The sequence below is a fragment of the Acartia tonsa genome, chromosome 4 (genome assembly GCF_053477335.1).
Source record: "Acartia tonsa isolate MP-2025a chromosome 4, ASM5347733v1, whole genome shotgun sequence".
NCBI lineage: Eukaryota > Metazoa > Arthropoda > Copepoda > Calanoida > Acartiidae > Acartia > Acartia tonsa.
This window is the reverse complement of record NC_137263.1, coordinates 8,747,772-8,774,943: the sequence shown is the minus strand read 5'-3', so window position 1 is coordinate 8,774,943 and position 27,172 is coordinate 8,747,772. Positions and strand designations below refer to the sequence as shown.

Here is a 27,172-nt window from a genome sequence, read left to right as displayed (position 1 = left end):
TGCTTTTAAAAATGAGGAACCGGTGCACAGTGGTTCAATACGCAGAAGTAGGCTGGAACCAAGTTGGCTTACTAAATATACTGTGTGTGTGTGCGTGTGTACGCAATAGGGTTTATGTGCTTGCGTGCATGTGTGTGTGTGTGTGTGTGTGTGGGAAGTAGACAGGTAGAAGCAAGCAGTGGTTTTTATACAGTCTACATGTCAACACAAACTAAACAAATCAAAATCCGAAACAATGTAATTTTTAATGAAATTGGTTCCAAAATTATACATTTTTTTAAAATTTTCATTATGTGATATTTTTTCTTTTATTCAATATAAAGTTTAAATATTTATCAACTTTTTTATCATAATTCATCAAAACCGCTGCAAAATTTCTTTTTATATTTAAATAATATTATCTAGATTAACATTTAGAATATTTTTGTGATACAATTTATAAATATACAAATACTTGATTTTCAACAATACAAATTTGTGCAGGCATTGATAGTTATACATTTTTTTGTAGATGAGGAAAAATAGTTTTTAAAAATGTTGAAAAAGAAAAGTATTTTGTTACTTTTTCTTCTATATTCGAGTATTTTATGTGATCTTACCAACTCCATAGATACAGATTCTGACCAAGATATTGATAAAGTAAATGCCAAGAAATTAGACAAATCTAAAAAGCTCGCCAAGAAATTAAAAAGTGATAAAGATTCTGTGAAAAATGGCAGAGCTAAGTCTAGAAAGCTTATTAAAGGTATATTATTGAAAACTCTACCTAAACAGTTGATTTTCTCAAAAATAGAAAGGGTGGGTTTCAAGGGGCAGTTTCTCTAATAAGGGTTCAAGGTACCCGCCCAACTTTCAGTGACCAATCCGAACATGAAGCCTAAATTTAAACAAGATTTATATCGTTCCCTAAAATAGCGAGTTCTGTTACATATGTAATTAAAGTAAGAAGGGGGAGGAAACATAATATGAAACAACCATAAGGCTTAAATCTAAAAATAAAATTGTCTTAAACCAACCTGGAACCTATGTGAAGCTTCATAAAAATTTAAACTCAATCAATTCAATAGTTACTGACATCTTAAGCTTGAGACAAAAAACTTACCACTTTATATAAAAGGAATAAGTAGCGAAATAATGGTTGGAAAAGGTTTCTCTATATAGGTGTACTATTGTCAAAATATTTTTAAATTATTCTATATCATAAAAAGACATCTAAAACTTGCAACAATACTTTGAATATTTGCTTCAGCATACAATTATCATCATGCAAAGATTAAAATAAGAGCTATCCTATTATATAAAGTAGTAAGCGTTTTTGTCTGTCCCGAAAGATCTCGCTAACCACTGAACCGATACTGTTCTCCTTTACAGTAAAGCTTCTAGGAAGGTTTTAAACTATTTTTGGGAAGGGTGTCTTCACCCCCCCCCCCCCCAAATAAAAAAAAATACTTTTTTGCTCTTTTGAAACTCAAATTTAAAATGGGATAAGGTCGACTTTCCCCCCTCCTACCTTAAGTGCCCCTAGAGGCTTCTAGGGGGCGTATCCGCTAGTCTGTTACAAAGGAACATGCACAGGACTTACGTGGAACCTTAAATGAATGAAGAAAAACCAGGACTCGGCAGCCGCATGTAAGCCTTAGTGAAAGCGTTATTTTATAATTTGGCTGGATGTCTAAACCTGTTCCAAAGCAGACAATTCATTTTTTAGGGATTCTATTTTTCTACCCAAGTGGCTTCTAATTTGAGGCTTATGCGCGGCTGCTGAGCTCTGAGAAAAATTTCACGTTAACATTTTCATTTTAGATGACAGTGATGTAGAAGTAACTACTGACACAACAACTGAAGCAAGTGCAGCTGATGTTGCTGTAGATGATGCAGAGCCACAGCTGCCCGTCAGAATTAGACTTAGAAGAGACCTGCTTAAGAATTATGATAAAATAGTTCATCCAGTTAGGGATCCAAAATCAAGCATTAAGGTGAGTTAGATATACAGGGTGTTTTTTTTTTAATGGAACAAAAGTATTGCTTAATATAACCCGCTTGCCATTAAAAGAAATTAATAATCTATATCTTAAATTCTTCATTGGGTTGGGGAGTTTTGTATAAGAAAAAAATGTTTAGCGATTCTCAACAAATTATGCCTTAAAAACCGGTTTTTCCAAAGTACCTATTTTTGGAAGATTTTTGGATCATGGCCAATTTAAAGAGTGTGCAAAAATGCGTACATTTTTAAAAATCAAATTGTACGGCTTGTGTTAATAGTAGAAAATTGTTACGCATACCGTTAGAATTGTCATAAACTCTAGTTTTTGGAAATACATGTATTGTATTCATGCTATTTGTAGTATAGAAGCTACGTTGGAAAATGTGAGAAAGGTTTAAAAGTTTTCAGTAAGTTTGGACATTTTACCACGTAGCTCCTAAACTATACGCAGCACAGGAATACTTCTTAATCACCCAAAAACTAGAGTTTATGACGATTCTAACAATATGCATAACATTTTTCTACTATTAACACAAGCTGCGCAATTTGAATTTTAAAAATGTACACATTTTTGCACACTCTTTAAATTGGTCATGATCCAAAAATCTTCCAAAAAAAGGTACTTTGGAAAAACCGGTTTGTAAGGCATAATTTGTTGAAAATCACTAAATATTTTTTTCTTATATAAAACTCCCCAACCCAATCAATAAATTAAGATATAGATTATCAATTTCTGTCAATGGCAAGTGGGTTATATTTAGCAATACTTTTGTTCCATTAAAAAAAAACACCCTGTAGTTTAGTGGTTAGAAAAGCTTTTGACCGCGATCGCGGCTTAACATTTAGCTTAACATTTACCTCATTTATTGGTCAGTTCGTTCATCCAGTAGAAGGGGAGAGGCAACAGAGTACATAAAAGTCTGATGCAACATCCAAGTAACTAGATATCGATTCGATGTAGCATACTTATAGGAATCTTGGTATGAATATGGATTGAAATTAATAAGACGATTCAATATGTTGTAAGAAATAATTATAATCTTAAGTGTAAAACAAAGGTGAATTCTTAAAAACTTTTGCCTCACTAAAATTTTAGTGAGGCAAAATTATGTCCTTTAAATTTTTAGCGAGCCTCACTGATTTTAGTGAAGCAAATGTTATTTTAAGAATTCACCTCAGATTTAATACCGTCGATAAGGTATTGAAGGAACTAAAAAAACAAAGAACCTTTGTAGATTGGATATTTTAAAGTTTGTTTGTTTGTGTGTGAAGCGTTAACCTGTAGTAACCATATTCTAAACCTTCTTTGACGGGTAGCATTGTGAATAGGATTCTGTACAGTATGTTTTACTTTGCATTTAACAACAAACCGACTGGAGTTATAATGAGGCTAACTTTTGAGTAAGTGTAAGAGTAATTAAAACTAAGGAAGGAGAAAACAGTTTTAACTTTTTATGCTAATACTAAGAAAAAATACTCTAGGATCTTTAGGGATAGGACCATGGATGATAAATTGATGTACACATTATTGCACATATCCAACAAAGATAAACAAAACTACCACTTCTGTAGATTAAAATCATTGGTTGAGTAGTTTGGACAATGAAGTTTTTACAACCCAATCAATAGTTAAGTTTTTAAGCCAACGAATGAGAAAAAATAACCATCAGATCCCTGTAAATGCAATCAGATAATCGGCAATTCAAACGGACGTATATATAACGAACAGTGGAAAATTTAACCAGACATGACAAACCAACAACTTCAATTTCATATTCAACTCTCAATTCTACCTCGATGCTCTAAATTTTCATTAAACATTCTAATCTGTATCAGTAAGGTACACAAACATACTTATGTGTAGCGGCAGAGATAATGTAAAAATATCTTTTGTAGATCTTATAAACCATGTCAAATGAATGTGCTGTTAGCTTAATGTCATGTTGATAATATATCAGCAATGACCTCTTGTATCTAATCCTATAATAAAAGGAGTAAGATTTTTTTGTCTTTAGTGAAGGAGCTCGGTAACCACTGAACCGATCGGAGTTTACTCTTCAGAGAATATACCTACTGGTCCTGTGATGGTTTTAAGCTATTTTCCTGGGGGGTGGGACAACCCCAACCGTCCCAAAAACTAAAAAAACCACCCCCCCAAAAAAATTTTTAACATTTTTTGTAAAATCTCAGTAACTGCTAAACAAATTGGGCTCTACTCTTCTGGGAATATACCTACTGGTCCTCTGGTGGTTTTAGGCTATTTTCTAGGAGGGTGGGACACCCCAACCCCCCTAAAAATAAAAAAAATCCCCATTTCCAAATTTTTAAATTTTTTTTTATTTTTGTAAACTAAAACTATAATTGGGTTGGGGGAACCCCACTGCACCATGGGGCGAAGCCCCCATGAACCCCCCCCCCCAAAAAAAAAAAAAAAAAAAAAATTGGAGCTTTTTGTAAAAATTGACATCTTTAAAAAGTTGTTGCAATTATAGGTATTAAATAAAATTTACAGAGGAGAGTTTTCAATTTTTGTGTATATGTGGGCCAATCAGTGGGACTATCGGAGCTTGCGCCGCATACGGGGTCGCTTATGCTCACCCCGTACGAGATATACGGCGCACAACCTGGGTTTAATTTTACCAAAGAGTAATTCGGCAAAGAATAACTTTTTTGAATATATAACTATAAAATTATTCTGGAGGGTTGACTTTCCATTACCTCATGGGGCGAAGCCCCTAGAGGCTAGGGGCGAAGCCACTAGTATAATATAAAGTAGTAAGCTTTTTTGTCTTTAGTTAAGGATCTCGGTAACCACTGAACCGATCGGAGTTTACTCTTCAGAGAATATACCTACTGGTCCTGTGGTGGTTTTTGGCTATTTTCTTGGGTGGTGGGACACCTCAAACCCCCTAAAAAATAAAAATTCGCCCCCCATTTTTAAAATAATTATTTGAAATTAGTGATGGCAGCTCCAGTAGTACTTAATTTTTTAAAGATTGCCTCTTGGGGCAAAGCCCTAGAGGCTACGGGCGAAACCGCTAGTGTCATAAAAACTGTAGTCGATATAAACAATACAAAGTTGTAAGACGAAATAATGTTCCAAGAATAACAATTTTCGAGTATATTCCCTTTCGTAGCAACGCCTCTTGTGGGGCGTTTCGTCGCATTTTCACAGACTCTTTTCCCCTATTCCTAGTCCCTAACCCTGCGGGGCAATCACTTAACCCAACTTAACCTAACCTAAAAAAAACCTATCAAAAGCTACTGTGAAAATACAACGAAACGCCCCTTAAGATGCGTTGTCACGAAAGGGACTATACCCCAATTTTCTATTTTCCTTCTTATCTTTTTTCGAGGTACATTTTTAAAAAGATTTACATAAATTGTTTTTATTTTATTTTTAAGGCTTAACAAATTAAAGACAATTTTTTAGCAACATAGAAAAGTTTTTTTCTTAAAAATTTAAGTGTTAGATGGTGTGTGTTGAAACTTTGTATATTGGCGCAATTTGGGGGGAACCATCTTTCTTTTATTTTCGGTAGTCATGCCATAGATGTTAGAAGAAAAATGTCAAAATTGACCAATTTGGCTGTGTGTTTATTTTTATTGGAGAATAACAGAATACTGACAAACTTTTGTAGTATATTTGTAATGTTAATATACGGCCTATATGTTGATATATAGTAAGACGTCATGTAACATTTTAGTCGACATAAACCACTAAAATTGTATATCAACAGAATGTCAACTGTATACATATTGTGCCCTTACTATTTCTCCTTTCCGGGTTTTAAAAGTTTCAGGTGTCCAAACAGTTTCACAAAAAACATACAATCTATAATATTCTAACGGACCATATTCCTAAAGCAAGAAATCTATTGGACTGCTAACTGTTAGATTGATTAGTTTGTGCTTGTTCAGGAGCAAAACATTCTACGGGTCAGGCGAGTGTCAAAATGCGTCAATCTTTTTAATTACGTTTTTTTAAAAGCGAAGTTTTTCTATAATTAGGGTCGGTCCGTCCGTCCGTACGTCCGTCCGAGATAGATAGCTTTTATTCGTTAATTTAGGCATGTTAGAATTGTCCTATCGATTTCAAACTTTGCATGGTGATTCCTTTAGTAGTTACGTACGATTTAGAAAGCGTAGCAACTCTATAATCATTACAAGATTCAGTGGCGTGCGAACCGAAGGGGGCGTTTGGGGCAATCGCCCCCCCCTAGCGACCAAAACGCCCCCCCCTGCCCCCCCCTAGCGACCGCCCCCCTGCCCCCCCCTAAATGTTGAAAAATGCCCCGTTTTGCCCCCCCCTGGTAAACAAAAATGCCCCTTTTTGCCCCCTACCCTACAAAAAGCAAAACTCTCCCAATTTCAAAAAAAAAAAGATCAAGAAATACTCAACAAAAAAATTTTTTGGCGCTTTGCGCCAAACAGACAGTTACTATTCATTTAACCTTAATAGGAAGTATCTTTTTTTGTATAATATAAACTTTTTACCAAAGAAATTTTGTACATCCCCAATGATGATACACAAAATTACCCCTTATATAAATTACAATTAGTGGATGAAACGTATGGAAACTCAACTTAATTAACCAACCAATCAATATTCCATTTAAGTCCCAAAAGATGTTGAGCTAACGAATAAGAAAATGTTTATATGAAATATTGGAACTAGTGTAATAAATAGCCCAAAAACACCTTCCCTCCTCCCTGCATATTTGAAGAAAAAAATTTGCACTTCGCGCCCTTCCAATTGGTTTCTGCTTTTGATCACATTGCATAAAAAAATTTGTAAAAATCAAATATTAAATCAAAAAGTTATTTAAATAAAAATGAAACAGCGTTGATATTTATCTAAGCCTTCATTGTATGTCTGTCTAAATGAATAACTATATATGATGTCATATGATGTTCAGGATAAGTTTATAATTTTTTTGTGTACATACCCTTACAAAAAGACATGTTTTTTTTTATGGCAATTTTTATTAAAGAGCCTTAAAACTAACTACATTCTATATTCCTAACTTGTTAAAATACGTCACTCTTGTTGTAGTTAATTGATTTTAGTTCAAAGAGGAAATAAATATTTTTCGGTGCGCTTTGCACACTGCCCTAATAAATCCTTGGAAACACCACTTCACGAAAAAATTTACATATTGTTAAATTGCCATTTGAAGAGGGTAGGATATGTTGATATAACTTTTTTATCTTCTCTATAATAAATATGGCTGTCAGTTTGTAATGCTAATGGGGAAATGTAATTTTCTTAACTGCAATTAAAGATAGAAGGCTAAAACTTAATGTTAACACTCCCAACATTATGGAGTATAATTAAATATTAGAAATTTCTGGAGGTCGGACTGCTTTTTAGGACGTTTTTGGATTTTTGGATTTTATAGCACAATACATTTTTTTGTGGATTATAATATCAAAAAAATAAAATCTCTCGTTGTTCCGAGCATCTAGTATGTAATTTACTTTGACTGTCATCACACAACATACAAGAAAAAGGATTTGTGACTTTTTCTACCTAAAATATATATTTATTTAAACTAATGCTCTTTAAATCTTCTTGTCTATATTCTTATTAATGATTTTTTGTGCTTTGCTACTTATAGATGTTGTCATCCTTTTTGTCATACAATAAAGAAATATTTAAAATCAGTTCTACATATTAGGTTTATTTTTGGTAAATTATTTCCAAAATGAGTGTTTTTATCTCCCCCCCCAAAATTTTTTTTAATGGGGTTATTCATCATTCCTGCTGAGATTTTATAACCTCCCCTTCCTCCCATAAAAAATGTTTTGTGGTGGTGGGGGGGGGGGGGGTGGAAGGTTAAATTATCTTCTGTACTTTTTTTTCGAAGATGCTTTCTAGCTCCCTTCCCTTGGGTCATTGCAGGGTGGGGAGAAGGGATGGGGGAGAAGAGAGGGGGGGAAGAGATGGGGGATATAAATGGGAAATATGGATGGGGGAAGGGATGGGGAAGAAAGGATAAGGACTAGAAGGCCCATAATCAAATAATCCCACCCCTTATTTAAAATTAGTATATATAATCAAAATGCCCCCCCCTAAAGCAAAGTGCCCCCCCGGGGCACTTTGATTTAGGGGGGGGGGCAAAATTTTACAAAATCTTCAAAATGCCCCCCCCCTAGACAAAGTGCTTCGCACGCCACTGAAAGATTGTCCGTACGTCCATTTTAAACATGTTGATTTTTTTACTTTTTTAACAACAATTTTTTTGTGATCTAATCATCCGATTGATCTGAATTTTGGTATGTTTATTCCTGGGACAACAAAGTATAATGTTTCAAGCAAAGCAACTCTATAATCAAGTCCTAAAAATGTAAGTATGTCCATAAACATTATCCTGTATCAAGCAGTTTTTCAACAAATTTACACTTACAATTTTGCTTTGACTCTTATACATTTATATTCTGATTATTCAGTTCTGACACTATATAAGTGTTAATGTCCGTTTGTCCGACAGTTTCAGTGCTTCGCTTTTATGGATGTTGTCATCCTTGTTAGAATTTTTTTTTTAAAATTAAAAGATTACAAATAGTCATACCCTACCTTACATTACCTTGTAAAAGGGCGGGATTCTCCTTCGATTTTAAAGTGATCATCCATAGAATCCAGAGCATCATCAGCTTGTAATGGGATGCGATACTCTAGCACCCAAGGATAATAGGTAACCAACACTTTGATTGCATGACCTTTGTCTGAGAAGTCCTAACTGTGCATGGTAATGAGCTGCACCTGTTTATAGGCCAAGGCATTCCCCCTACTCTAACTATTTATTACGCGCACCTGACATACCAGCTATTTTTAACGTCTTTTGTTATGACTCGGTAACGGGTCGAGATTCGAACCTATATCTCCCCGACGACGAGCGGATGTGTTGAGCCACGATCACGGGTTTTACTAATTATCTTACTAAATTGTTGCCTGAAATAAAAAAAATACCTGGGTAAATACTAAATTTTGATTATTCTAATTAATTTGCCGTTGGTTATTTTTTAATAACCTGTTTTTTTTGGCGGATATAATGGCACACCAAACTTTCTAGACTCAAATATTAGAACTCTTAGGTCGAGCTTAATGTAAGGGAGTATTTTGAATATATCTTTAAGAGTAATAATTATTTAAACTTTTATTATTTAATGTAATTAGTTCCTAAACATAATCATATTAGTTCATTGGTCGGCCAAACGTTTGGCACACCTAACATAAGGCCATAATTATAATGTATTTAGAACGACGACATGTCGATAATATGTAAGCCATCAGTATGTGAAAGATATAGCAGCCCAGCCCTGACTTCTTTTCTTTAATTGTTTACATAAAAATAATATTAACGATCTTATTAAAAATATAAAAAGAAAAAAATGATATTAGAAAAGTGTTTATGGGTAACATATATTCAATGTTTGATGGCAATGGCATACTTGAAAATTGTAGAAAATTAACCCTCTAAATTTTGACATGGTAAAAATACAAATGTGTTCAATTATACTTGTTGAACATCCTTTAAATACTCCAATTGTGTTATCTACCTTTTCCATTGCACCAGAAACAATTTTACAATTCAAAATTTAATCTATTCAGTATTCAAACCTTTTAAACGGAAAATTCTATTATTTTCTTTCCAACTTTTTCAGAGAAAAATTACTTTTATTGATTTTCGTAGGAACTTGTAATTTTCCTGAATGTAATTCGAAATTTCAACTGAAAATAGATTTAAATTGTGGTGGTTCTTTTACATAATAGTTATTTCTCACATCGTATTATAAACTGCTTTCCGCGGATATAGAATGTGAATAAGGTGCCGAAGGCACGGGCTAAAAAAACTTGTTTTAATCTTATGATTGTACATTTTATATTCGTAGAAAGCTGGATATAATACTATGCTAGGCATAGTTTTTTCGTATGGATGAGAACCGGTTCCTATCCACCGGATTCGAATGAATACGAGAAAACTATTGCTTGGACTGCGAAATACCCCTCTTTTAAATTCTTAATTTATGTAAAAAATCACATGGGAAAAGGGGGGATAACCCTGAATATTGTGATAATATAATTAGAGCAGGTTATCTTTTTTGTCTTTTCAAAAATTTTCTTTTGGTTTAAGCGATTAAAATGTAATTTTCATGCAGGCTTCTTAATGTTAAAATTTTATGCCTAGTGTCTGTACGTTACAGCGTCACTATTGTCCTCCTATTGTCTGTAATAAATCTGACATGGGTTTTCTATCCAGGTATCGCTTGGTCTGGCCTACCTACACCTGAACTTGGACGAGTGGTCCTCAGTGCTGGAGGTGGATGCCTGGCTCAGACAGAAATGGGTTGACCAGTTTCTTACTTGGAATCCTCAAGATTATGAAAGTAAGTTTTTTTAACCATTATCTTCTTGGAATTATTATACAGGCAAGAAGGATGAATTTAAAACCTTTTCTTATCAAATTAATGTTTATTAATAATGTTTAATTCAAGTTCTAGAAACCTACATATTTATATACAGTACAATAGCGAGCCATAACAACAAGCAAAATATAAATTTATAATTAACTTTCATTTTTCGCAAATAGCTTAGTTTTGTTTGCCCGGTCCTTCTTCGACCCCTGGGGGCCAATAAAACTGGAATCAATCTTATTCATACTTTTAATAATTTAAAATCCTCCGAAAACTAATTGATTAATAACCAATACTTTATATGTAAATCAATGAGGTCTGTTTTAGATATAACTATGATCCACTTTGCCCTGGACGAGGTGTGGAGACCTGACATCAAGTTGTACAACAGCGCTGACTCTGGCAGGCTACACGTTTTTGGGGATGAACACACACAGTTTATTGTAGAGCACACAGGGAAGGTTATTTGGGTGCCATCAGCTAAATTTAGAGCTTTTTGCAAGGTAAAATATATAATTTCTTTTTAAGTTGTGAAAATTTTCCGCCTTTTCTTCGTGGCCGCTTCCAGCTGCGACCTCTGGCTGCTTTCGACGACAACCGTCCCGAAAAATTTATGTGATGAAAATTAAAATAAAATATATCTTGCTGGGCTCCCGATATTTGAAGTACTAATATATCAAATTTTAGATTTTGAAATTGGTTTCTTGAAAAGGAAAATCCATATTTTGTTTAATGATTTATTAGTGATGTATGTCTAAATTTTTAGATTGAACTTAGAAATTGGCCATTGGAAACACAGAAATGCAAGGTAAATCAACAGTTAAACAGTATAAAAGATTTTAAATCAAGACAAACTCAGATTCTTGGATGTCTTTTAAAAAGTGCTTTACGATGGTATATATCAAATATGGAAAAAAAATTACTTTTGATGCTTTTTTCAGTTAAGTTAAAGCAGGAGAGCCCTACGGTAAGGGGCTAGTTGCAATTTGCCAGTAAATAAACAACCTTCCCTGAGTTACAGTTAGTAGCTTCCATGAGAATTTAACTTAAAATGCACTCGGAATACTAATCCAAAAATACATCAAACATACTTCTTACAAACAGAGTTTAAATTATGAAATTGTTATTTATTTTAGTTAAAATTTGGTTCTTGGACAACTCACGGTGCTCAAGTAGACCTGGGCCTGCTGGGTAATAATACTGAAATTGAAGAATTCAACTTTTATACTAGAAATAAGGTAGGTGGTATGAATAGGTAAAAAACGCAACTTTATAAAGTTTTTAAGGCAACATCCAATAGAAACAAAATTGACTGAGCCTAGAATTGAAAATCTTTTAAAATGTGAGCAGAAATACAAAATCATATATTAAGATATTAAAATTGTTCTGGGTGTTTTTCATTAATTATTCAATCAAATGTTTTGTCAACATCGATAAAATGAGTCAAGTGGAATCTATAATAATTCAAAAGAGATTTATGTACATATATTGATGTGCTTAGTTTTATTTGATTACATAAATCACCTATAACTAACTTATATATCATATTCAAAAGTCAGGAATTTAAAGGGATAAGACAATGGCATATAAATTGATGTACATCCCCAATCATAATACATAAAATTATCCCTTCTGTAGATTACAATTAATGGTTGAAATGTTTGGACACTTAACTTAATGATCCAACTAATAAGAATTCACTAAAAGTCCTCAAACTTGTTGAGCCAACCAATAAGAAAACGTTATTATAAAACTGTGGGGCCTAATGTATCAAACAGCCCACTGTCCCCTCTCTCTCTCTCTCTGTTTAAAAGTATGCTTGTTCGTGAATTGATAGATGTTGTTTTTATATAATTTATTTCGAGTTAAACATGAATATAAGAATATTTGTATAGGAATGGATAGTAACAGAAAGGAAAGCTGAGCGCAATGAAGTGAAGTATCCTTGTTGTGAGGAATATTATCCAGATATTACATTTCAATTCACTTTTCACAGAAGATCTCCTTTCTACAGGTTATATCATTTTATTTATTGTAATTTGTATTCTATAATTAATAATTATAGCCTCTTAATTTTTCTATTTTAACTTCTTTTTTTATTTCTTGAATACTCTCGATTACTGGTCATAGATTTTCCTTATGGTTTCAAATAGCTTCGCTACTACTAACTTTGCCCTGTATTTAGACAGTCTGTATTTAATTGGGGGTAAAAAATAGCCTAAAACCATCCCAGTTCCTATTTGAAGCTTACCTTGAAAGGATAACTCAATCAGTTCAGTAGTTAGTTAAATCTTAAGCTTTCGACAAAAAACCCTACTACTAAATAAAATAGAATAATTTGTTGAAGGTGTGGAATAATAATGCCATGTTTGGTGCTGATGCTCCTTGTTCTCAGTTCATTCTTGCTGCCTCCGAATGCCGGAGAAAAAATTATGGTCAATTGTACTTGCTTTGTAGGTAAAACATTTTTTAGTTTTAGAATGTTTTTTTGGGGGCTTTGCTTCAAAGTCCTTATCGAGACCTAAAGATCCCCTTTATTTTTGTATTGCATTTAATTTAATTTGTTGGGATAGTTTTTTCCTTTGCCGAACCCCTGCAGTGGGCCTTAAACCTGCGGGACCTGTACCTGTGCTTCCCTAACCTATGGGCTCCTTGTTTTTAAATTAGTATTAAAAAGCACATCCGATAGTAGAATCTTCTGCTAATGTTTATAGGTCGATGTTCTGCTGATTTCATATTGTCATACATTCATTTGAAAAGGTCATTTGTTTTGAAAATCATTTTAAGTTTTTGCAAATAACCAACCTTGTTTTTTATTACTAAAAATATCCTTAAAGGGAAAAGGGGGGGGGGGAATTATTAACCACAATCTTACCAAGAACAAAAATTTTAATTTTAATTTTGTTTTGTAGTGAGTGTTCTGTATTTGTTATACTTCTTAAACTCCCTGCCAGCCCTGTCTGACCAGATTCCTCTTATTGTTCTATTTTACAGGTAAAAAATAAATTTCTGTCAACTTTCTGAAATCAAAAGGAATTTATGTTTGGTTAACTTGACTTAATGGAGATACATAGAGTTCAGGGGACTTGACCAAGAATAATCTCCTTTTAATTGTTTAAAGAAAAAATATCTACCAGAAAAACTTTAGAATTTTTAAGTTACAGCAAATTTTGATTAATATGCAAAAATTGGGGTATACTCCTTTTCACGACATCCCTCCATATGGAGCGATGATTTTCTATAGCTCCTTCAAGGAGCTATAGCATAGCCTCTCATCATATGGAGCGATGTGAAAGCCCCTTTTAAGGAGCGTTCATATCGCCCCTTATGATAAGAGGCTATGCTATAGCTCCTTCATGGCCTCTTAATAGCTCCTTTAAAGGGGCGTTCATATCGCCTCTTATGATAAGAGGCTATGCTATAGCCCCATGATGGCTCCTTTATAGCCTCTCCATCGCCCCTCCGTAGTACCTTACCTTAATTTATATAACAACCCACTTGATGGCCCCTACATTGCTCCTCCATCGCCCCTTCTCCAAATTTATATTACATTGTACTTTGATGGCCCCTACATCGCTCCTACATTGCCCCTTCATCGCTCCTACATCGCTCCTTCATCGCTCCTTCTCCAAATTTTTATTAAATTGTACTGTGATGGCCCCTACATCGCTCCTACATTGCTCCTTCATCGCTCCTACATCGCCCCTCCATCCCTCCTACATTGCTCCTTCATCGCTCCTTCTCCAAATTTATATTAAATTGTACTGTGATGGCCCCTACATCGCTCCTACATCGCTCCTTCATCGCTCCTACATCGCCCCTTCATCGCTCCTTCTCCAAATTTATATTACATTGCAACTTGATGGCCCCTACATCGCTGCTACATCGCTCCTTCATCGCTCCTACATTGCTCCTCCATCGCTCCTACATCGCTCCTTCTCCAAATTTATATTAAATTGTACTGTGATGGCCCCTACATCGCTCCTACATCGCTCCTTCATCGCTTCTACATCGCCCCTTCATCGCTCCTTCTCCAAATTTATATTACATTGTACTTTGATGGCCCCTACATCGCCCCTCCATCGCTCCTACATCGCCCCTCCATCGCTCCTTCATCGCTCCTTCTCCAAATTTATATTACATTGTACTTTGATGGCCCCTACATCGCCCCTCCATCGCTCCTACATCGCTCCTTCATCGCTCCTTCTCCAAATTTATATTAAATTGTACTGTGATGGCCCCTACATCGCTCCTACATCGCTCCTTCATCGCTCCTACATCGCCCCTTCATCGCTCCTTCTCCAAATTTATATTACATTGTACTTTGATGGCCCCTACATCGCCCCTCCATCGCTCCTACATCGCCCCTCCATCGCTCCTACATCGCTCCTTCATAGCTCCTTCTCTAAATTTATATTAAATTGTACTGTGATGGCCCCTACATTGCTCCTACATCGCTCCTACATTGCTCCTTCATCGCTCCTACATCGCCTGTTCATCGCTCCTTCTCCAAATTTATATTACATTGCAACTTGATGGCCCCTACATCGCTCCTCCATCGCCCCTTAATAGCCCCTTACCTTAATTTATATAACAAAGCTCCTGTATGGCCTCTCTATCGCCCCTTAATAGCCACTTAATTTAATTATATAACATTGCCCCTACATAGCCTCTCCATCGCCCCTTAATAGCCCCTTACCTAAATTTATATAACAAAGCTCCTATATAGCCTCTCCATCGCCCCTTAATAGCCCCTTACCTTAATTTATATAACATAGCCCCTACATAGCCTCTCAATCGCCCCTTAATAGCCTCTTACCTTAATTTATATAACATAGCCCCTATATAGCCTCTCCATCGCCCCTTAATAGCCCCTTACCCTAATCTATATAACATAGCCCCTACAAAGCTCCTCCATCGCCCCTTAATAGCCCCTTACCTTAATCTATATAACAAAGCTCCTGTATGGCCTCTCTATCGCCCCTTAATAGCCACTTAATTTAATTATATAACATTGCCCCTACATAGCCTCTCCATCGCCCCTTAATAGCCCCTTACCTAAATTTATATAACAAAGCTCCTATATAGCCTCTCCATCGCCCCTTAATAGCCCCTTACCTTAATTTATATAACATAGCCCCTACATAGCCTCTCCATCGCTCCATAATAGCCTCTTACCTTAATTATATAACATAGCCCCTACAAAGCTCCTCCATCGCCCCTTAATAGCCCCTTACCTTAATCTATATAACAAAGCTCCTGTATGGCCTCTCTATCGCCCCTTAATAGCCCCTTACCCTAATCTATATAACATAGCCCCTACAAAGCTCCTCCATCGCCCCTTAGTAGCCCCTTACCCTAATCTATATAACATAGCCCCTACAAAGCTCCTCCATCGCCCCTTAATAGCCCCTTACCTTAATCTATATAACAAAGCTCCTGTATGGCCTCTCTATCGCCCCTTAATAGCCCCTTACCCTAATCTATATAACATAGCCCCTACAAAGCTCCTCCATCGCCCCTTAATAGCCCCTTACCTTAATCTATATAACAAAGCTCCTGTATGGCCTCTCTATCGCCCCTTAATAGCCACTTAATTTAATTATATAACATTGCCCCTACATAGCCTCTCCATCGCCCCTTAATAGCCCCTTACCTAAATTTATATAACAAAGCTCCTATATAGCCTCTCCATCGCCCCTTAATAGCCCCTTACCTTAATTTATATAACATAGCCCCTACATAGCCTCTCCATCGCTCCATAATAGCCTCTTACCTTAATTATGTAACATAGCCCCTACATAGCCTCTCCATCGCCCCTTAATATCCCCTTACCCTAATTATATAACATAGCCCCTATATAGCCTCTCCATCGCCCCTTAATAGCCAATTTATATAACATAGCCGCTACATAGCCTCTCCATCGCCCCTTAATAGCTCCTTACCTTAATTTATATAACATAGCCTCTCCATCGCCCCTTAATAGCCTCTCCATCGCCCCTTAATAGCCCCTTATATCCTCCTTCAAAACAGTTATACACCTTCCCAGGATCTATTGGAAGCTACCCTATAAAGGAGAATCATATCGGTTCTGCAGTTAGCGATCTTCTTTGATACATACAGACAATGATCCTGTTACTTTTTATAAGGATTAAAAATAAAATGGCCTAAAGCCATCTCATTACCCATAGGAAGCTTCACTGTAAAGGAGAACCATGTCGGTTAAGTGGTTAGCAAGGTACAGACAGACATACATACAGACAAAGATCCTGTTACTTTATTATAAGGATTAAAATAAAATAGTTATTAACCTCCCCAGGACCTATGAGAAGCTACCCTATTAAGGAGAACGATCTCAGGACCTATAGGAATCTTCACTGTAAAGGAGAACCATATTGGTTCAGCGGTTAGCAAGATCCTTCGGTACAGACAGACAGACATTCATACATACAGACAAAGATTCTGTTAATCTATTTTAAGAAATACAGATAAAATTGTTATAAACCTTTCCAGGCCTAAAACCATCTCAGGACCTAATTTCTGCCGTTGACAACTCGAGTTAAGTTACTATATTATTTTTACAATGTTTAACTTATCTGTTATTATTGGCTGACGAAAAGATTGGGCAAAAAAAAAGATTTATTCTTCAATGAAATATATCTCCAGTATAATTTTGGCAAGTGCTAATTTATTAAGAATAAAGTTTGCCACAAATTTACCAAAAAATCTCATTGTCATTTCGCCAGGGAGGATTGGGATAGTTCCCAAAGTGTTATAAGTTGGCTTATCCAAGAGTGCTGTCTAGTCTCCAAAGTTTTATAATACCGTTTTCTTATTCGTTAGATTAACAACCTTGGGGACTTTTTATTGTTTTGTGATTGTTTAGTTCATTAAGTTAAGTGTCTAAATGTTTCAACCACTAATTCTAAACTAAAGAAGGGGTAATTTTGTGAATCATCAATGGGAATAATTAATATATAAACATACATATATATACAGTGTTTTTTTTTATGAGAACTTTTTTGAAAGCAATTTTACCCTACTTATAGTTATCAGAATTTAATGATTAATGGCTTATTCTCTTCGTTTTTTATAACCATTAACAGAAAAGCAAAAAAATATTTCAGTTTTTATTTAAAAAGTACAGTAAATTCAAAATTTCAAAACATGGGTGTCAACATCTTAAATAGTTATTTCTCGCATCGTATTATAAACGGCTTTCCGCGGATATAGAAAGCACAATTATGAGATTAAAACTAGTTTTTTTAGCCCCGAGGTGCCGAAGGCACCGGCTAAAAAAACTGGGTTTAATCTTATGATTGTACATATCTATATTCGTAGAAAGCTGGATATAATACGATGCTAGACATAGTTTTTTCGTATGGATGAGAACCAGTTTCTATCCACCGGATTCAAATGAATACGAGAAATGGTTTTAGCGCATTTTTCTTATGCTCAAATCTTCTACCCTTTCCAAGAATGGAGGGAGTACATTGGGGGGCCAGTATTCCCTCCCTGGTTGAGATATGGCCTTCAAATTTCAAAATGTTCTAGTACATGTCACAAATAGTATCTATATAAATTTTTAGCTCTATATCTCAACTTTGAAGCGTTTTGCAGCCATTCTTGCAAAGGTAGATTATAAGAAAAATGCACTAAAACCATTTTTAGATGTTGACACCTAAGTTTTAAATTTTTTAATTTACTGTACTTTTTGAATAAAAACTGAAATATTTTTTGCTTTTCTATTAAAGGTTATAAGGTTATCGACAATCGTCTTATCCCTGTAGATCTCTGATTATCAGAGCATTTTTGAAATATTTGCTGCTTATTTTTTGGCTGCCTTTGGCAAAATAATTTTTTTTCATAAAAAATGTATACAAAATTATCGTATTAATTTGGTAAATATATCATTGCACTTGAATTATTTTTAAGTCACTAACGGCTAATCCCATAGATGACCCTAGGAGTACTTTAATGAATAGATGTGGTGGAGAGGGGGGGGAGGGGGAAGGTTAAGAATTTAAGGGAAGTGATACCTTCCGGGGGCTGAAAGTGTTGGTCCCCTCCCCAAAATGAAAACTTTTCCTGCGAGTAAAATAAGCTTCAATGTAAAGGAGAAGCATATCGGTTCAGTTGATACTGATAAACATCCTGTTACTTTAATGTAGATATTAGTTTAAGGATAGTCTGTATAATCTCAGGGAGAAAGGAAACATTAGGCAATTTTTACAATAGTCTCCAAAGTTTTATAATGAAGTTTTCTTATTCGTTGGCTCAAAACTTTGGGGACTTTTGTCATATTTTGGTTGTAGTGTTGCAATTTTGTGTATCGTTATTAGGGATGGATAAAAATTTATCGGCCATTGTCTTATTCCTTTAGATCCTTGGTATAATCAACTGAATAACAGTTCCAACAACAAAAATTAAGATATTGCTTCGCTTTTTATGGACAAATATCCTGTTATTTTATTATAAGGAAAAAAAATAAACTATCTTAAAATCATCTCAGGACTCAGCGGTTAGCAAGATTCTACGGTATAGACAGACAGACATACATCATATCGGTTTAGCAGCAAACGAGATCCTTTGCTACAGACAAAAAAAAACTTTGTATATCGACTAGCGGCTACGCCCCCAGCATCTATTGGCTCTGTATTCAAAGGGGAATGAATAAAAGCCTAAAACCTTCCCAGGACTTAAAATAGAATAGCCTAAAACCATCCCTCGACTTAAAATAAAATAGCCTAAAGCCATTACAAGACAAATATTAAGCTTACCTGAAATAGAAAGCCCAATCTGTTTAGTAGTTATTGAGATCTTAAGTTTCAGAACAGAAAGCCTTACTAACGTGGACAAACGCAGGATATTTCGGACAAATGTCGGAGTGGACATTATATAAGTAAAACGCAGAAGTGTCTATAATATCTTAAAAATTAGGTTTCAACAACATTTGTTTAGTTATTTCTACACAGGTTAGGTTAGGTTAAGATATAAATATACAAATAAGCCCCCTGCAGGGGTTAGGCATATAAAAAAACATATTTGACAGTTGTAAACAATGTGAGAAAAAAATATGTTTTAGTTTAATGAAATGTTCTATCTGTTTCAAACCTTTGCCTTTCGATAGAACTTACCTACTTTGGAAAACTGTCAGACTGATTTTAAAATTTCAGTCTGTGAGAAAAGATATTCAAGATTTTTTTTTGTTTTGAAAGATTTTTATCTTATAAATAAAATAAAAGACACTCCTGCGTTTTACATAAGCAATGTCCACTCCGACGATTGTCCCATTCCTAGGTTTGTCCACTCCAACGTTTGTTTATGTTTTACTACTTTATATAATAGGATAATATGTATTCTTCTTTTATATTTCTCTTTTCTTATTCACTTGCAGCTGCGCTCTTTTTAATGTAAGGAGGCAGAAAAATAGCCTAAACCAATTAGGGGCTTAAATCTGAAAATGAAAAAGCAAAAAACCATCCCATGACCTATGTGAAGCTTCCCTTAAATGGAGAATTTAGTCAGTTTATGAAATTTTTAAGCTTCAGACCAAAAAAAATACTTTTTTTGTTAAAAGTGAAACTTTTCTACAATTAGGGTTAGTCCTTTCGTCATTGCTCTTCTCATTAAGTTAAGCATGTGGTTTTCTCTGCTATTGTTAAAGATAGACTGTTGAGATTTTTAGTGAATATTCCCATGATATATGTATATCCAGTCTATAAATTATTTTGTCTGTCTCTCAATTATGCTTCAAAAGACTTAGGTTTCGTGATAATCTTTGAGTAATAGCATATTCTCTTAAAGTCTGCTCTATAACTTACTTTGTCTGTTTGTCCATTATATGATCCTTATTCAATATTCTATTTAACTAAAAAATTTCATTCTCTTAGTTTATTTTTTTTCTTTATTTCATTATGTTATTATATTATTTATATTTATTTTATTAATTCATTATATTTTCATTATAATTTTCCTTTTTAAATGCGAAACTTTTCTATAGTAAGGATTGGTTTGTCCGTACGTCCAAACGGTTAGACGACATTTTCTTTAATTTAGACATGTTATAAATATCCTATCGATTTCAAACTTTGCAGAATGATTTCTATAACAGTTGGGTACAATACTATATTCATTACTAGAAAGTATGTACGTCCATTTTTTTGTATAATATCATTGTCCCATTCATCTGGGTTTTGGAGTAATGTTTCTTAGGACAACAAGGTTTAGTATTATAATCAAATATTAAAAATAAAATTATGCCCTTTTACTATATTCTATACTAGCAGATTCGCCCCTAGCCTCTAGGGGCTTTGCCCCAAGAGGGGATAAAAATTTTTTTTGGCGAAATTCGTAATAGGACCAAGAAAATCTTCAGCAAAAAAAAAAAAAAATGGGGGGGATTTTTTTGTTTTTTGGGGGGTTGGGGGTATCCCACCCCCCAAGAAAATAGCCTAAAACCACCACAGGACCAGTAGGTATATTCCCTGAATAGTAGAATATAATCGGTTCAGTGGTTACCGAGATCTTAAGGGACTGACAGACAGACAGACGGATGGACAGACATCATTCTACTTTGTATTATAGATTTACGCTAATATTAACAAAATTTATGTTTGACCTCCTGATTTTAGAGCTTTGCTTTTGTGAATGTTGTTATCCTTGTTATCTTGCTTTTTTTTCCTTTTTCATAACCTATTATATAAAGTAGTAATCTTTTTTTGTCTGTAGAAAAGCTAACCGCTGAACCTATATGGTTCTCCTTTACAGTGAAGCTTCTTTTAAGTTCATAGAGGGTTTATAATTATTTCGAGGGAGGGTATCTCCACCCTCCCAGAAAATTCACCCTAAGAAAAATATTACCCCATCCCCTCAAAAAATCTTTTTAACTTTTTAAAAGCAAAGCTTTTCTATATTAAGGATTAGTCCGTACGTCCGTAACGGTTAGCTATTTTCGTTAATTTAGGCATGTGATTCCTGTAGTAGAAAGGTACGATTTAGAAAGTCTATAATCATTATCAGAATATCCGTATGTCCATTTTAAGCATACTAATTATTAACTTACAACAAATTTTTATGTATCAAAATTATCCGATTAATCTGATTTCTGGGATACTGATTCCTAGGACAACAAAATAGAATGTTATAAGCGAATTATATCTATAATCAAGTCCAAAAAATGTGAGTACGTCCTTAAGCATTTTCCTGCATGTAAGCAATTTCTCAATAAATTTACTTACAATTTTGTTTCGAATTTTAAATTTATGTTCTGACTATTCAGTTCTGACACTCTACATTATTAATGTTCATTAAACTTTTTTCTACCGTTTCAGAGCTTTGCTTTTATAAATGTTGTCATCCTTGTCATCCTTTTAAAACTTAAATTTAAAACTGTAGAGGGTCACATTCCTTCCTTACCTTAATGCCCTACCTTCTATAATGAAGGGGCAATACAATTACAGAGGCTGTACAGGAGCCATAAAGGGCCTATGTTATTTAAATTAAGGTAAGGGGCGATGAAGAGGCTATGAAGGGGCTATGTTATATGAATTAAGGTAAGGGGCTATTAAGGGGCGATGGAGATGCTTTGTAGGGCCTATGTTATATAAATTAAGGTAAGAGGCTATTAAGGGGCGATGGAGAGGCTATGTAGGGGCTATGTTATATAAATTAGGGTAAGGGGCTATTTAGGGGCGATGGAGAGGCTATGTAGGGGCTATGTTATATATATTAAGGTAAGGATTATATAAATTAAGGTAAGAGGCTATTAAGGGGCGATGGAGAGGCTATGTAGGGGCTATGCTATATAAATTAAGGTAAGGGGCTATTAAGGGGCGATGGAGAGGCTATGTAGGGCTATGTTATATAAATTAAGGTAAGGGGCTATTAAGGGGCGATGGAGAGGCTATGTAGAGGCTATGTTATATAAATTAAGGTAAGGGGCTATTAAGGGGCGATGGAGAGGCTATGTAGGGGCTATGTTATATAAATTAAGGTAAGGAGCTATTAAGGGGCGATGGAGAGGCTATGTAGGGGCTATGTTATATAAATTAAGGTAAGGGGCGATGGAGAGGCTATGTAGGGGCTATGTTATATAAATTAGAGTAATGGGCTTTTAAGGGGCGATGGAGAGGCTATGTAGGGGCTATGTTATATAAATTAAGGTAAGGGACTATTAAGGGGCGATGGAGAGGCTATGTAGGAGCTTTGTTATATAAATAAAGGTAAGGGGCTATTAGGGGCGATGGAGAGGCTATGTAGGGGCTTTGTTATATAAATTAAGGTAAGGGGCTATTAAGGGGCGATGGAGAGGCTATGTAGGGGCTATGTTATATAAATTAAGGTAAGGAGCTATTAAGGGGCGATGGAGAGGCTATGTTGGGGCTTTTTTATATAAATTAAGGTAAGGGGCTATTAAGGGGCGATGGGGCGATGGAGGAGCGATGGAGGAGAGATGTAGGGGCCATCAAAGTACAATGTAATATAAATTTGTGGAAGGAGCGATGAAGGGGCGATGTAAGAGCGATGGAGGAGCGATGTAGCAGCGATGTAGGGGCCATCAAGTTGCAATGTTATATAAATTTGGAGAAGGAGCGATGAAGGGGCGATGGAGGAGCGATGTAGGAGCGATGTAGGGGCCATCAAGTTGCAATGTAATATAAATTTGGAGAAGGAGCGATGAAGGAGCGATTAGCAGCGATGTAGGGGCCATCAAGTTGCAATGTAATATAAATTTGTAGAAGGAGCGATGAAGGGGCGATGTAGGAGCGATGTAGGGGCGATGTAGGGGCGATGTAGGAGCGATGTAGGGGCCATCACAGTACAATTTAATATAAATTTGGAGAAGGAGCGATGAAGGAGCGATGTAGGAGCAATGAAGGAGCGATGAAGGAGCGATGTAGCAGCGATGTAGGGGCCATCAAGTTGCAATGTAATATAAATTTGGAGAAGGAGCGATGAAGGGGCGATGTAGGAGCGATGAAGGAGCGATGTAGGAGCGATGTAGGGGCCATCACAGTACAATGTAACATAAATTTGAAGAAGGAGCGATGAAGGGGCGATGTAGGAGCGATGGAGGGGTGATGTAGGGGCCATCAAAGTACAATGTAATATAAATTTGAAGAAGGAGCGATGAAGGGGCAATGTAGGAGCGATGGAGGGGCGATGTAGGGGCCATCAAAGTACAATGTAATATAAATTTGGAGGAGGAGCGATGGAGGAGCGATGAAGGGGCGATGTAGGAGCGATGTAGGGGCCATCAAGGGACTAAGATATATATAATAGTGAAGGGGCCATGAAGAGGCGATATTTAATTAAATAGCCCCTTGGGATAAGAGGACATATCATCTCCTCTTTAGAAGGGGCGATAAAGGAGCGATAAAGGATCATTTAATCGCCTCTTAGGGCAAGGGGCTATTAAATCGCTCCTTTCAAGGAGTCATAACATCGCCTCTTGTTATATGGGGCTATTAAATCGCCCCTTTCAAGGAGCCATTACATCGCCCCATGTCATAAGAGGCGATCAATTAAAATCATCGCTCCATATGGAGGGATGTCGTGAAAAGGAGTATACCCCTTTTTTCTTATATTTTGTATTTCAAACATTTTATTCTGATGAAAAGGCAAAAAAAGACATCTTATGAATAAATTAGGTTACAAATTAATTTCGCCTGCTCTATATATACATATTACTTTTTTAAAAATGTTTTAATGAAAGCATTCATATTTTTGCAAATCTTTATTTTTAACTTTTCTTGTATATTTAGGGAAAGTCTTTTTACGTCAGTCGTGTTTTTGTTTTGCCTTTCTAACTAATTTTATTATTTTTCTAGCAACGTGATCGCGTTAGTCGGTATTGCAATTGTATTGAATATATGTTGTCTGGGTATTACAAGAGAAAAAAGGTAAGGTCATTTTTTTAAAGCGAAGATTTTCTATATGAGTCGTATCTATACTCCTCTTCCATATTACGTCATTCTATAATGAGTTATGTATTTAAATTACTTTTAAGTTTTATATAAACTACAGTAGCAAATATAATAGTGTAATTAATAGTTATTTCTTTCATCGTATTATAAACCGCTTTCCGCGGATATAGAATGTACAATTATTAGATTAAAACCAGTTTTTTAGCCCCGAGGTGCCGAAGGCACGGGCAAAAAAACTGATTTTAATCTTATGATTGTACATTTCTATATTCGTAGAAAGCTGGATATAATACGATGCTAGACATAGTTTTTTCGTATGGATGAGAACCGGTTCCTATCCACCGGATTCGAATGAATACGAGAAAAAAAATTACATATCATGTCAATCCAGGGAGTAAGGGAGGGGACAATGGGCAATGAATTCAATTTAAGAGGGTTCGCTGAAAAGCAATGAAAACCAGATTTATCAAGAAAATTTTACCAAAATTGTAAAGGGATCATGGTAACCTAATTTAGAACAAAATTAGTTCTAAGAAAAAAATAATTTACTTGAAAATTAAATTATCAACACATCACAATGTAGTAAACATTCTGTAATTAATCACTAGAAAAATCTTGTTTAGAACCACCTCAACCCTTCTGATATATTTATAACTTGCCCCTTAAATTCAAGCGGTTCTTAGATTATTTAATACATAAATATCACAGTAGAGTTTCTATACATGGAAAGACATTTTCCTGGGAAAAAATATTTGTTAAAACCAGTGATAAATAACAAACTTTTCTGTCTGCATATTCAAAACTAGCTCAGCTAGTTTGCGGGGCATTGATGCGCAAGTCCCCAAAATCAGTAAGAATCTGCTGTATTCGTGCACATTCCCTTTAAGCCAGTCCCCAAAGTCTGAGACTCCTTAAAAATTGAATATTCGATCCATTGTCCCCTCCCTTACTCCCTGATGTCAATCAGCTTAAAGTTTGGAAATATGGGTTAGTGCCACCAGCAAATATAAACTTTAAAACATGTTCGTAAAAAATCTTTAGAATTGTATTTCGATGCAAAAGATATTAAATAGGGACGATACACATGATGTGCTGAAAATAGATTGCCTATTTCTTCAATAATTTCCAAAGTTGTACAGCAGATAACCCAATTATTACAAAAGCTATTTTTAGCTACTCCGGTCAAAGGGAAAAGCGTTATAATGTATAAACGATTTATACAATATACATTCAAAATTTTAATATTTCAAATTTGATTTTTTTTTTTTGACTTTTTTTAGCTAGTAGCAAACATTGAGATAGGACGCGGAGCCTATAGGTACACTTTTGGAAATTAAAATTCAGTACATCATACACATGCTACACTGTGCAAGGGCGTGCACGGAAATTTAGAAAATTATGAGGAATGCAATCTATCACATTTTCTTTACTCTATTGTGAATTTGTATTTGAATATAAATATGTAGTTATAACGTCATAAGACTGTTAGCCATGAACAATTTTTATTAAAACCATATAGTCGACTTAAGCCCCTGAAATTTCATAGTTTTGGCATTGAACTTTCCGGCGCCTTTCGTGTGGACCAGATTAAACTATTTTTACATATATATTTATTTTCAGGTATACCAGCCCTCCAAAGATCCTAAGAAACTTATTTTCTGGTGCTTTTGGCAAGTTTCTCTGCTTGTCAAATTATTATAATCAAATCTCATTCACACATCAAAGGTAAAATTTTTTCTATTCATCCTCTTGAATTTTTTTTTCTCTATATGATATGTTAATAATTTAATTGTATAGATTAATTTTAAATTCCATAATTAATTAGTTAATTAATTTAACATATGTAATATTCCATAAAGTGTAAGATAAATCTAGAGCTTAGCATGACCTTATCAGGGTCATTCTCAGGGTCATATCAGGGTCATTATCGCTGATAAAATGAACGATGAATTGGTGTATATTCCAAAATATAATAGACAAAATTACCCCATGTTGAAAAGTAGAAAAGTTTAATAGGTCAATTGTTCCAATAGAGTCTTTCCTATTGGACGAAATCTTCATTGAATGATTTAAATTGATAATATGAACATTTTTAGATTAAGTTCTGAGATGGAGACAATGTCTGAATCTCCAGAATCTGAGCGGACTGATGATTCCGGCGTTGCCATTGGTAGAGAACTTAATGATACTGTGGCTGGTAGGAAGGATAGAGAGTGGATACTCGTGGCTGCTGGACTTGAGAGATTCTTCTTTCTACTTTATACCATTGCTTTTGCTGTGGTTTCTAGTTCTTACATTTAATCTATTCATTTTTACGTTATTTTTTTCTTCATTATTTCAAACAAACCAATATTTTTTTTAATTTTAAATGTTAACTAACAATAACCCATCATATTTGAACTAAACAAATGCCAAACCTTAATTTACTACTAAAACAAATATGTAAAACATATTTAAAATTTAAAAGATCAGATAAAAAAAACTACGCTATTTATTGTGATCAAATAATCATGATGCATATGAAAATAATATAAAGTAAAATTACTTATAGTCTAATACTCATTATAATGATGTTTACAAATAAAGCTCCGAGTTTTAAATAAAATTTAAATTTGATTTAATGTGTTTTATTTATTTTAAAATCTTTATTTAATTTCGAACAAAAAATCAGCTACATGGAATAAAATAGAGTGGCTACGCATTAAAAAAAATTGGTTAATTAAATAAGCGAATGCCTAAATATAGGTTTAATTTAATTTGGTTTGAGGTTTAGAATGATCATTAAAAATTAATTTACAATCAACTTTGGTTTTTATTTGTAAATCTTTTAGAGAAAGAAATT

At 34.7% G+C, this 27,172-nt stretch overlaps 1 protein-coding gene across 1 annotated transcript; it reads left to right on the top strand.

Moving 5' to 3' along the window:
* The first annotated feature begins 57 nt into the window (after positions 1–57).
* On the top strand, positions 58–27,172 carry LOC145315939 (neuronal acetylcholine receptor subunit alpha-5-like). Its single transcript, XM_080156110.1, has 12 exons — positions 58–745; positions 1,804–1,976; positions 10,249–10,375; positions 10,730–10,905; positions 11,169–11,210; positions 11,539–11,640; positions 12,298–12,416; positions 12,750–12,859; positions 13,315–13,396; positions 24,235–24,306; positions 25,951–26,055; positions 26,427–27,172. Exons 1-12 carry the CDS (start codon positions 535–537, stop codon positions 26,629–26,631), a joined length of 1,524 nt encoding a protein of 507 aa, XP_080012236.1. The 5' UTR covers positions 58–534; the 3' UTR covers positions 26,632–27,172.

What these genes read in the sequence shown, in the direction of transcription:
- LOC145315939 (XM_080156110.1), top strand. Translation starts at nt 535, where the DNA reads ATGTTGAAAAAGAAAAGTATTTTGTTACTTTTTCTTCTATATTCGAGT. An exon ending in ATCCAAAATCAAGCATTAAG is followed by an intron (nt 1,977 to 10,248) that starts GTGAGTTAGATA and finishes TTTTCTATCCAG; the next exon opens with GTATCGCTTGGTCTGGCCTA. An exon ending in AATTTAGAGCTTTTTGCAAG is followed by an intron (nt 10,906 to 11,168) that starts GTAAAATATATA and finishes CTAAATTTTTAG; the next exon opens with ATTGAACTTAGAAATTGGCC.